Source organism: Charadrius vociferus, unplaced genomic scaffold (genome assembly GCF_000708025.1).
Source record: "Charadrius vociferus isolate BGI_N301 unplaced genomic scaffold, ASM70802v2 scaffold103, whole genome shotgun sequence".
In the NCBI taxonomy this organism is placed as follows: Eukaryota; Metazoa; Chordata; class Aves; order Charadriiformes; family Charadriidae; genus Charadrius; species Charadrius vociferus.
The window spans coordinates 1,689,493-1,702,460 of record NW_009648061.1 but is presented as its reverse complement, the minus strand read 5'-3'; the positions used below and the strand labels follow the sequence as shown (position 1 = coordinate 1,702,460).

Genomic DNA, 12,968 nt, shown 5'->3' with positions numbered 1-12,968 from the left:
GGCAATGCTGCAGGCTAATCACTATGACATGGATATGATCCGGGAGTGTGCAGAGAAGGTTGCTTCCCATTGGCAACAACTGATGCTGAAGATGGAGGACCGTCTCAAGCTTGTGAATGCCTCTGTTGCCTTCTACAAAACTTCTGAACAGGTACAAAAATGCTACGTGATCTGTGTCTGCCTTGGTTAATTCTTCACTGTGGCATAAAACAGCATTACCTTGAAAAATGGTTGACTAGGTTTAGTTATATTTACTAGTTTGATAACAACTGCAGTTACACAAAAAATGCAAAAAGCAAATCCTCTTACCAGCTGCCTTAGAAAGAGAAACCACGTGTTGCAACCGTAAAGTGGTCATATAAGACAAAGGCTTTTTACCAGGGCCTGTTGTGACAGGACAAGGGGCAGCAGTTTTAAACTGAAAGAGGCTAGGTTTAGATTTGATATCAGGAAGAAATTCTTTACCGTGAGGGCGGTAAGGCACTGGAACAGGTCACCCAGAAAGGTTGTGGAAGCACTCAAAGTCCCTAGAAGTGTTCAAAGTCAGGTTGGACAGGGCTTTGAGGAACCTGATCTAGTGAAAGATGTTCCTGGCCATGGCAGCAGGTTGGCCTATAGATGGTCTTTAAAGGTCCCTTCCAACCCAAAACATTATATGATAAATGAGTAGCAGACAAATTGTACTAACTAGTAAAAGGCTACAGTGTAATTGGTCTGGCTACACTTGCTTCAGTTGTCAAGCTTCAAAGAAGGTACTCTACCAAAGTGCCATGGTTATTGGTGAAGACTCAAATCTTCATCTGCCTCTTCTATCGCTTTCCCTTTTAATATTCCTCAGATTCTTTTTTTTTAATCGAGAAGTCTTGTAAAACATTTTCAAGATGAAACATAGTGTGCAAGTGCTTAGCTGGATTTCTGCTTGTTTCAAGAAGTTTTGCTTAAACTATAAACAAGTTACACAGAGTTTTAATGGAAGTGCTTCGGATGGCTAATTCTGTTTTTTGTGCGGGAGTCAGAGAAAAATCAGCTTCATTCTACTTGTCTACAGAAGAGTTAGGGGGAAGGTTGGCAAGGTTGCTTCCTCTGCAATCATATCTTAAGCCCATCCTGAACTACACAGTCACAGAGATGGAGAAAGATGAGCAACTTTAGGGATAGCCATCTGAGCAATTTCAGGTAAGCAGGCCAATGCTTGCAAACCTACAGCCAAAGTTTGTAGCCTTCTCTTAAATCTCGGTCAAAATATGTCAGAATCTAAGGTACATGTAATGGATAGACTGGTTTTCTGTTTTTTTGTGGCTTGAATTTGGAATTTTTGTTACTTGTCTTACTGGATTATATTCGAGTCGGACTCCTTTCTGATAGGTGTGCAGTGTGCTGGAAAGCCTGGAGCAAGAGTATAAGCGAGAAGAAGACTGGTGTGGAGGAGCAGACAAACTGGGTCCCAACTCTGAAACGGATCATGTTACTCCCATGATAAGCAAACACCTCGAACAGAAGGAGGCGTTCCTAAAGGTAGGATTTCCTGTTTTTTCTTTTTTTTTTTTTTTGATCTTCTCTGTCTTGGAAAGCATGCAGACAAACGCTCACTCTTACAGTGCTGAAATGTGTGTTGAAAGCAACAGTGCCCATTCAAAAGCTACAGGTAAGTCCCAAACTGCAAAGATGTGGGAAATGGCACATTAACTGCTTCTGAGAGTGATTAGGAGATTACTGCCAAGTGCATAAAATTGTAGCCAGTTTTATAAATATATTTCCTGTTGAACTTCAGTAGATGTCAGGTCTCCCACTGTGACTGAAGAGGAATTGGGAATCACTGCTTTGAGCAACTGTCATTCTAAAGAATGCTTAAAGGCTGCTGCTTTGGAAGAGAAGTGACAGTCGCATAGTGCCATTGCTGCCTGTGCATCAGAGCAGCTCTCAGATGTACTTGGACTACAGTAGAGTACGGAAGGAGGAAATTGCTAGACAAGCATCTGGGAGTAGTTGGGTTTGTGTAATAGTCTGCAGAGAAATGAAAAGTTTTCATTCCAACTAATGTCCTAGTGAAGAGGGTTATTGATCACACCGAATAAATGTGTAGCGGATGCTTGCAAAGCAGTGTAACTGACCTTGTAACCAAAGGCTTTTTCCAGCATCAGCTTGATAGATGTCAGAGTATAAAACTTAGTTTTATTAAAAGTCTTTTTGTTCTCAGTGCACAGATGCGAACATTCAAAAAAGTATCAGCATAGCTCTAAGTATACTGTCAAATATATCAAATACTATCAAATATCTTCTGCAACTGGCATGTGAGTTTCCAGTCTGTGTTAAAACAATATGAGAAATGACTTAGCGTCTCTGTTACTGGATCGAACCATGCTACCTTTATCCAACCTTGTAAAGTAGCATTTCATGTTCTGCTTATTAAAATTAAGGCAGCCAGCCCATATGTAGTACTTGGTGTACATTAAGATGAAGGCAGCAGCAGAACTGAGTAGTGGCAGTACAGTGGCAAGGAGTGAAAGCTCTCAAGGCCTTGTCTTAATATTTCAAGGACATGTCTTTATGTTGTAGCACTTTTGGTTTCACTTCAGTGGAGCATTTACTTTTTGTTTAAAGTAGTGGTGGATGTTTTGGAATATCCTGGCAATTGCATAAGCACGTGCACTTTGTTTATGCAGTAAATAACTTCAAGTGGCACGTGGCACATACACAAAACAAACTTCTCTGTGAGCTCTGAGTCATGCTGAAACCTCTAAAGCAGGTAATTGCTTTTCAGGATCTTCAGATAAAAAGTAATAGCATTTTGTTTGGGCTTTTTTCTGCTGGATAAGTAAGAATTAACTGTTAGTTGTTGGGAAAACTATTTTAGTGCTTGGATTGGCTTACTTGTGGAAGGATTTAACAAGCAATGCTTTTTAAAATTGGAGAGGGTGCAAAATACGTAAAAGGGGGGTGAGGAAGGTCCTTCCTCTCTTTCTGGATGGATATGTGTGCATCTTCAAAGAAAGTAATACTGCCAACTCTCTAGGCTTGCACGCTGGCTCGGAGGAATGCTGATGTCTTCCTGAAATACCTGCACAGGAACAGCGTAAACATGCCAGGGATGGTGACACACATCAAAGCACCTGAACAACAAGTCAAAAGTAAGGGGTTTATTGTTCTTTTTTTTGTCCAAAGAACGTGATCATCATGTGTTGTGGTGTGTGTGATGATGGGGGAGTGAAGCCTGCCCAAGTGGAAAAGGTTCTGTCAGGCTTAACAGGAAATAATTAAAATTGTTCGCACACTTAGAAGGAGCTGCCAGTCATCAAATTCTCTTATACCCAAATGAAGTTTCTTTTGAATTTATTTATCTCCTGCTTACACATAATCTTCTTTCAATTTCAAATGTGCTGCTTTTGTTCAGAGAATGAGATAGTAAACTTCCACATGATAATGTTTGTTCTGAAGCCAAATGGGAGCTGATCACTGTAAGCTTACTCGGTGTGTTAGTGTGGTGCATTCTGCGAGTTCCTTGAGGGTGCCAGGGTGATACAAGATAATCCTTGAAAGATGCCTTCAGACCCTTCACATAGTTGAATCAGTATTAAGGAACATCATGAAGTATAGGATAACTGATGTCATGTTTAAGTTAGATGTGTAGATAGGTAGTAGCTGAGGTGATAGAGGAAAGAACTAATACACGGGGCTTGGATTTTGCCAGGATTAATTAAATGTAGTGCATCTTTAAGGTGTAACATGCACGCCGAGAAATAGAGTGAGAGAGAGAAATCTGTAGGGATTTCAGGGACAAAAGGACAGAAGTTAATAGGGTACGCATAACTGATGGGTGGGGTACACAGAACAGAGATCAGAGAGAAATTCAGAAAATAAATATTGCATTTGACCATTGTTAAATATTGCCGTTGTATTCTGCTTGATGCACATTGAAGCTGTGACTAAACACTCAGACCATGCTTCAGACTTAAAAACAGAGAAGTCTAATTGCCTAATTAATTGCTGTTTGCAGCTGCCTAAAGGGGAGTTATGCAGAGGATGGAGTCAAACTCAGAGGAACATGGCAATAGGACCAGAGGAAAAAGTTGCAGCAAGGAAAATTATGAATGGATATAAGGAGAAGCGTTACAGCAAGAGTGAGAAAGCAACGAGTAGAGCAAGTAGCCCAGGGAGGTAGTGGAATCCCTGGTCTTGGTAATTTTTAAAACTCAACTGAACAAGCCCCTGAAAAACTTTGAAGTTAGTCCTGTTTTGAGGATGAGATTGGAACAGATGGCCTCCTGAGGTCACTGTCATTCTAAATTATTTGATGACTGTATCAGAAAAGGACATGCTCGCTGCTTCGCTTTACTACAAGGGAAGAACAGTTTGTTGTTAAACTTAGCCGTGTATCTGACAGTACTCAAATTGAAAATCTCCCTGTGTTGAATTTTTTGCATTGGACAGATAATAGGGTATTGGCCATGCTTTTCACTCTGAGATAATTGGATTGTGGCAGTTGAAACTTTGAGCCTGTAGAGCTAAGACAAAGGATTGTTTTTCCTCTGTCCCCAAGGCATCAACTTTTATAGAACTGTACATGACAAAATCTTAACACAAATGCTGGCAGTATCAATAACTGAAGAAGTGTTGCTGACATGTATCACTTAGCTTTTCTCTTAGTAGTAGACTAAGCAAACAAAGCAGAAGCAAGCAGGAAGTTGTAGCTACCACACTTATTGAGTGTAAGTGTTTGGGCTTTTAGGCAAACTTCTTAAAAATTCAGTTTTGAAAGCTGTGTGGAAACAGTCATTCTGAGAAAGGTAAATGTGTTCAGATGAGGAAAGAGTAGAAAAGTCACTGCTAATGTCGTTAAGAGTAATTATATGCCGGAACTGTAGTACTATCCATGCTCTGTGTACATTTAAAATCCTGGATGAATGATACATGTTTAAAAAGCAACAAAATTCCCCAAGCAGGAAAAAAAAAAAGATATGTGCTCTAAGACTTTTTCCCCATGAACCATGTAATATATGCTTCTGACAATTAAGCACGAGTGAAGATAAAACGAGTGAGGACTCCTTCCTTTTAGGTCTCACCGGCACAGGGGTAGCTGACCAAATGATTTAAAAGTTCACTTTGATCTTCCTGTTCAAATATGCATGTAAGGAAAAAAATCTCTTCTTATCTCTTTTCTAAATAGATAGAGGAAAAAAAATTGTGTTTATTTCATTTTGGTTTTGTGTGTTCTGCTGGACCATACTTAGGTGTGTCAGACTCATCAGTATATAGTATAATGAACATTTTAAAAACATGAGTAACCCTTGAGTTTCTGCAGAACTGCTGAATGTTTTTCAAAAATGTCATTCAGTGGCATACTTAATCTGCAGCTGGGACTAAGGATCATGATATCTGGCAAAGCAATGCCCTAATCTAGGCAAAGTTTAGCTACGCACATGTTTCATAGGAAACAGGAATCATGATGAATTCTGAGCGATGTCCTTCTGCGCCTTCGTACCAGTGTAAATAATTTCCTTGACACTGCAGTTAAGAATATCCAAATACTGTATCGGACCCCATGCCAAAGCTGAATTTTAGGAATTGTGGCCTGAAACTGTGTTGTGGCAGGTGGATTCAGTCGGTGACAATTGCTGTAAGCTCAGAAACAGAGCATCTTCATCTTTGCTTCTGCTGCTAATTTCTTGGGCTTCTTTGTTACCTCTATCTCTGCTGTACGGACTGCAACTGAACATAGTGCTGGAACTTGTCTAGTGGTGTTCATATTTCTAGATAGGTTTACAGTGTAGGATGCATAGAGACAGATGAAAGCTCTTCAAGCCTGGAGAATAAGATGGAAGTTTAGGAAACAATCCTAACAAGTGTTGGAATCAAAGAAGATAACAATGACAGGGACTACAGTTCAGGAGGCTTTAGATAGGGCTGCTTATCCAAACCTTGTATTAAATGTTGTTGTTCTATAACTTCCTTTAAGTATTTCATAAAAAATTTTTTTCTTTCCTTGTCCAAAAAATTGATGGCAATAACACTAATGGTGCCCAGCCAAATGTCTCTCACTGGCTTGCCATCTGTATCGTGTCCTGACAGGACAAATGCTCTTCCAATTAGCTAAATTCACCTTGCTTGCTTTTTGTCCGAACTACTTCGCTTGCGTCACTATCAAGATGTCTCTTTTTACATGGTGTGTTCAGATGGGTGTATTGCATTGTATAATGATAGGCTTCCCCCAAATCTGGCATATATTCTGAGCAAGCGTTTTGGAAGTGGTGTAAGGCAGAAATAAAACTGAGAAAGCAGGTGAGACTCACAGCAGATTAGCCCATGGCTTGGCTAAGGGACAGATTGATTGAGGCATATTTTAGGGTAGCCTGCCCAGCAGGAAGAAAACCTTGACTGCATTGACCAGATTCCAACCAAAAGCAAGTCCTGGGTGATCTCAATGCTCTGTGGCAAGTGGGAATACAGTGCTTCCAAGCAGGAGGATGTTGGCAGTGATGCAGACAGGTTTCATAATCCTCAGGGAGGCTGTGACGAGTGGTTGTAATTGGTCCCAGATCACTCATAGAGACAGAGTGAGACACTTTTCCCCTCAGGCTCTCTTTATTTGAGCTTCTCTGTCAAACTGTTTCTTGGAGTTGTTAGCTTTTGGGATGTAAGGCATGGTGGACGCACACAGTGGGGCAGAGGCATTAAGAGGCCTAGGACCTGAGAGCCTCCGTTCGTAATTGTGGAAAATAACCAGCTGTAGGTGTAAGCAGAGAAGCAAGTAAAGCGTTATTGTGAAGAATGAGCCTTTTTTTGTGGTCTCTTCTGCTTCTGGAAGACCGCTCCTTGGGTTCTTTGCACTTCTGACAGAATCATATGGCAGAGACGTTAGGTGTCCCCGTTTATGTATTTCAGCTTGCCATCTGGGTTTGCATTAGGTACAAAGTCTGGTAGAGCTGCTGCTCTGGAAGAAGCAGTGGGTAAAGTGAGCTTCACAAGAAACTGCTAGGATTTCTTTCTTTGAAGAAAAAAAACCCAATAAACATTAAAGAACCAGAGTTCAGATAAAATCTTCTGCATGATTATCTGCCAGACGTGGATTTGCAGGTTCACAGTGGAATTTAGATGTGACTTCCCAACAGCAGTTTCTGACACTCATGAGTGGAATAACAAATTGTGGAGTTCATTATTTGATTACTTGGAAATTCTCTCAAGGTTCAATGAATGCTCATGTTTGAACAAATCAACTTTGGCTGGATGGCCGCACTCGAAAGAGCTGGGGTCAACAGCTTGATGTCCAATGGCAAATGAGAAGAGAAGGCTCTGGGGAGACCTTATAGCAGCCTTCCAGTACTTAAAGGGGGCCTACAGGAAAGATGGGAAGGTACTCTTTATCATGGAGTGCAGTGATAGGATGAGGGGGAATGGCTTTAAATTGGAAGAGGGTACATTTAGATTAGATGTTAGGAAGGACTTATTTACTCTGAGGGTAGAGACACTGTAACAGGTTGCTCAGAGAAGTTGTGGGTGCCCCATCCCTGGAATTGTTCAAGGCGAGGTTGGATGGGGCTTTGAGCAACCTGGTCTAGTGGGAGGTGTCCCTGCCCGTGGCAGGGGTTTGGATCTAGATGATCTTTAAGGTCCCTTCCAACTCTAACCATTCTATAATTCTACCCAATTATGCTGCTGTTGGCTTTGATTTTTGAAGGGAAATTACAGGTCTAGCAATTTTGTGTAGTTTTTTATTACTAGGGTTTCTGTACATTTAATATCTGCTTATGATGCATTCGTTCTTGTAGTCATCTAAAGTTTTGTATTTGCCCACATTTATTAAACTATTAAAATATTTTATAGGAGACTGGTACATTCAGAAAAGTTATTTTTTTTTTAATTATTACTATGAGATATTCAGCATGTGATTACTTGTACGTGCTCGTTCTTTCTGAAGGAACCCTGTCAAGAACCGTTTTAATCAGATTACGTTTTCAATTCTTTTATAAACAGTAGTAGTCCCTATATGAAAAAATATTTGATAGAAAAAAATTACTAGTATGTTTTAATTGCATCTCTAGTTTCTTTAACCAATATTTCTGTAAATAATAATGAAACAGGAACATTCTGGTTCATGAATATCAAGAAAAAGCACAGTAAAGAGTAACAGAACGAGTAAGTGTATTGTAAATTCTACAATATAAAGTACTTTATTCTGCTGAGTTTTGTGTGCTGTTTCAAACTTGGTTGTCAACCTCTGTTGAAACTATTTTCTTTTCTTCAGATATCTTGAATGAACTCTTCCAGAGGGAGAACCGTGTGCTGCATTATTGGACCATGCGTAAAAGGCGTCTTGATCAATGTCAACAGTATGTGGTGTTTGAAAGAAGTGCCAAACAGGTGAGGGTTTTATATAAAAATCCTCTTCAGTGTGGTCAAGGTTTGACATACGCTGATTTTTCCCACAAAAACAAATTTGCCATTGACTTCAATATTTCAAATAGCTGAAAGAGCAATGATTAAAATAGAAATTAAGTTAAAATTACTTGCTTTTCCTTTGATACAGAGCAATGAAATCTGTTGAGGCAGGATGTCTGCTGTAACAGCAGGTTACTGCTGTAACTTAAAGGCAGTGTTTTGATTCTGCCAGCTTGATCTAGTACTGGTGAATCTCTTTTCTTCAAGGTTATGTTTGACAAATTGTTACGCTTGTTAACTTTTACACACGCACCTAATTTGACCAGGGAAATAACAGGCGGTAACATTTTTCTTCAGTGTTGGGGGGAAAAAACATCTAATTAAGTTGATTGGCAGTTCTAGAAAACTGACAAGTTGGATAACTCATTAAACAATAATAACTGAATGGCTTTGGAAAGTTTTTGCCATTCTGTGTGTACTTGGTTTCTTGCATGGAAGACTCACCTCTTTGTATTTTATTGAATTTATCAGTCTGGAAAGAACTATTAAGTAACTACCACACACCAAAAAAACCCACTTCACTAATCAAAACACAAGCCAGAAAAATAAGTAGGAGGTTCCAAGGCAGAATTAGTCACTGAAATGATCTGCAAAGTTTTTTTACTACTTTTTGTTTTTTAATTGGATATAGGACAAAGAAAGGAAGCTATCTGTTCCTGTTCAGCAGAAAAGGACACAACGCCCATAGTGTGAAATATAGTTAGATCTACTTTAAAGGACTTAAACTAATTTATTATTTCTTTCTGACAGCCAGTGTAGATAGAGGTTTAAATACTAGTGGTTTGTTTTGATCTCTTGAAATATTTCTAAAGTCTGTCTTTCGTGATTTCACAAAGTAATGCAAGACAAATCTTGGAGTGAAGTTAAAGATTAATACCTCTTTAAAACACCACCACCCCTCTCCCTGCCCCCACGCCACTTTTGAATAACCTTAGCTCCAGCCTCTGCCAAGCACATGATTTACTTGCTGTTGTATAGAGATTACTGACTAACAGTCAAACACTGGAGATAAAGATCTGTCAGCATTTGCATTGCAAATCCCATTTTTCAGAAATCACCAGTGCAGTCATCACAAACCATATAGGACTCCACACTGATTAGCCAGAAAATGTTGCTGTCTTCATTTAGATTTTTGTTTGGAAGTTGGAAGAACCTGTTCTTTGTGCTTTCAGAACTTGATGCCGTGCTATGAGAGTAGACACCATAGCAGTTTGAGAGGAAAATGGTAGACTCAAATCATACCAGTTAAGTGCTCACGTAGTCACTAAATCCATTTCTCCAGTTCTTGTATGGTGATATGTGTCTCCAAGATACAATCCTGATCTTCACATGAAATGAGAGCTGATCTAAACTGTAGGAATTAACATCAAACTGATCTTTCTGTCATGTTGTGGCTCTAGAGAGCTGCTAAAAAGTTATGAAAGGGCAACGTTTGTGGAGGGGAAGTTATTTTTGTTTATCATTCATTCCAGCATTGTGTAATAAACCCACCAAAAAAAGGTGGAGTTTAAGAAGTTAGAAGAGAGAAGTATGAAATGCTGTATGTAATATCAGCAGTAGCCAATGCTGCTTGTCCATATCAGTCTTGCTTGCAAAGATTGACATTAGAATGAAAAGGGGCATCATACAGGTGGTTGGTTGAAATGTCGCTTTTCTTGACACTAGTCCGAGAGTTGTTGGTTTGTTTCCATCAATGGTGCTTGAAAAGTACAGGCCCTTATCATCGGGCTTGCATCTACACTAATACGTGACTAGGTAAATGGCATCCTAGCAGTCACATCCAGTGTTGAATTTTGAAGGCTTTCTGCTCACCTTAGGTTTTGTACCAAGAGGCAAAAGTGTTCTAAGTGGAAGGAAGAGAATCAAGATTGTTCAGTCACAGCCTTGATGAGCTTAAATTGTTGGTGGGATTATAATGCAGACAGTGCCTGTTCTGATTCAGTGTAAGGTTATGCTCTTGAAAAATAGTTCTCTATTGTCCACCAAGATAAAGCTTTTCCTGTTCTTGGTAATGTAGATAGATAAGAGGGTAAACTGAAAGTATGAGAGAGAAAAGGAAGAATGAGGACACATTAGCAATCTACTACTTTTAGGGTATTAAATTCTTGTCTAGTGATGTGTATATATATACTGAAGACACAGAAGACACACATGCATTTACTAACAAGACAGTTCCAAGCAAGCTGTATTAAACTCTTTGAACATCTGATACTGACTTTGTCAGAACCAAGAAGTTTTTAACTTCATGTGCCTCTGCATACTGCTGTAGTAGCCTGTATTAAAAGCTGCAAAACAACTTGATAATGTCAGTCTTCCGTTACTTTTTTTAATTTTTACTGTTATACAGCAGTATAACGGTACCCACCACCCCCCATCCCCCACCAGTAGCCGGAGAGTAGGATTCCTCATAACTGCTGAGTTATGCTTAAAAGGGCAGCAAATATTAATGTGGGTAGAACATAGATAATAACCTGGATCAGCGTGGTTTATAATAATGAGAGAGAAAGGTGCTGGTAATGTTCTTCCTCTGCTACAGGTTTAATATCTAGGAGTACATGTAACTACAGACCATATTTTGTGAGGCTGGAATAGGCGTCAACTAAAGAGTGAAATGATAGTTAAATCTTATGTGCTTGGAAAGTTCAGCCTACACATGTTGCAGTCTTATGTACGTTTTTACAAGATGGAAAATGCATATTTCGGAGTACAGCTGTCCTGTGTTGCACCAAAAAAAGTGATTTTTGCTCATCTGGGGAGTACACTAACAAAACTGTAGACATAGTCAGTTAGAACCTTTTGACAGTGGACTACTATAGTCCTGTAGTAGTGGACTTCCCTGAAGTATTCAGATTCATTTGTAAGTTCTTTAATTCTTTAAACATTGCTTCATAGACTAAGTGAATTATTTCAGAGTTACAAACTGTTTGATATTGTAGAGGAATTAGATGATTGCAATGAGTGACATAGAATAAAATTTATCTGTGGCCAATCTGTGTTTGTGAAATACTCATTACAGATGGTTTGTATTGGCAAAAGTATGTTGCCTTCTCTCTTACTGTTCCTTCATTATTGCTTTATTTAGGCTCTGGAATGGATTCATGACAATGGAGAGTTTTATTTATCCACACATACTTCCACTGGCTCCAGTATCCAGCACACTCAAGAGCTGTTAAAAGAACATGAAGAATTTCAGATCACAGCAAAGGTAAAATAAATAAATGAGATTATCTAAGATTTAAAAAACTCAAAATAACCCCAATTCTCCTCCCCTGCCTGCAAAAAACCTCAATGATGTGTCCATAAAGATTTGTTTACTTGCAGCAGCTTTCTCTCTATATTTCTGCTGGGAACAGAGTAAACCAAAATTTAATCAGAAAATGATCACTGTTACAGAAGCTCCATCAGCCCTCATGCAGTTGATTTCTTATGACAGAATTGTAGTGAGATAGCTTAAAAATGTTTTTTAAAAAAACCTACAAACCTTGCAGGGTCTTTGATTTCCACATTTATATCCTTGTATTTATGGATTACTGCATGTTCATTTAGAATATAAAATACAACAAGGCATATTATTATTCAGCTGCGATTTAATTAGAAGATAGTAGAAAAATTAGAGCTTTGCTTGTTAGGTTACACATTTGATTAAAGGATTCTGTGGTTCTGCTGTAACTTTTTGAGCCATGGCAGCATTATGTTATTCTACATCACTGGAGACCTATACAGAGCTGTAGATGTCACTTGTGAGGCTTAAAAGTTTTCACATGTGAAAGGCAACCGGTGTGTGACTGAAGTACCTGAGCTTACATAGCCTCCTCTGTCCCTGTGTTTCATTTTGTCACCTGTTCAAACTGTCACCTGTTTCCACCTCTTGGCTCTCCAGTCTTCATAGAGCAATAAAAAACCCCAAAGAAGTAGGTAAGTGTTCGTTTGTCTGAAGGACCACCTCAGAAGAGAAGAGACTTGGAGATGGAGTTGTTCATGGGACATGTGGCAAGGGAGAAAAGAGAATCTAGAAAAAACAGTGATCACTTTTGCTTTTCAAACCTGGATTTTCTTCCTTCTGATTTCTGCTCCAGCCTTTGTTCTGCTGGATCCCTTCCAGAATGCAGAGCACCACTGCCCACCTCGTTTCCTCTGTCAGTCAGCAGATGACGCGGGTGCCCCTTTTGAAAGGATGTTGTTAGTGCCACTCCCTTGGCATTTTGCTACCTGTTGGGAGGATGCATGAGCCCTCACTAATTCCATAATGAAAAGAAATGCTGGGATGAGGCACCATTAGGAAAGAAAAAGAATTAAAAAAAAAAAAAGACAAACTGTCTATTTTTCAACTGACATAAGCGCCCAGTTCTAATTGACTGTTTTGCTTAACTCCCTGTTACCAAGTTACTTGGTTGCTTAACTCCCTGTTACAGTTTAGTCTGACATGGCATCAGAGAGAGATGTGGAGGTATAAACTTATCCATTGTGGATGATTTGTGATTTACATGAAAGTGCGTAGTCTTAGGCAGCTTGTTAATTAGGAAAAGTACTTAGTT

General features: G+C 39.3%; 1 protein-coding gene across 1 annotated transcript in view; it reads left to right on the top strand.

The window, feature by feature from the left end:
• TRIO (trio Rho guanine nucleotide exchange factor) overlaps positions 1 to 12,968 on the top strand; it is a 182,907-nt gene that overhangs the window by 75,863 nt on the left and 94,076 nt on the right. The window contains exons 16-20 of the mRNA XM_009883743.1: positions 1 to 151; positions 1,366 to 1,515; positions 3,014 to 3,128; positions 8,240 to 8,355; positions 11,516 to 11,638. The exon at positions 1 to 151 is cut by the window's left edge and continues 41 nt beyond it. Coding sequence (XP_009882045.1) covers positions 1 to 151; positions 1,366 to 1,515; positions 3,014 to 3,128; positions 8,240 to 8,355; positions 11,516 to 11,638 — 655 coding nt within the window. The remainder of the gene's footprint in view (positions 152 to 1,365; positions 1,516 to 3,013; positions 3,129 to 8,239; positions 8,356 to 11,515; positions 11,639 to 12,968) is intronic.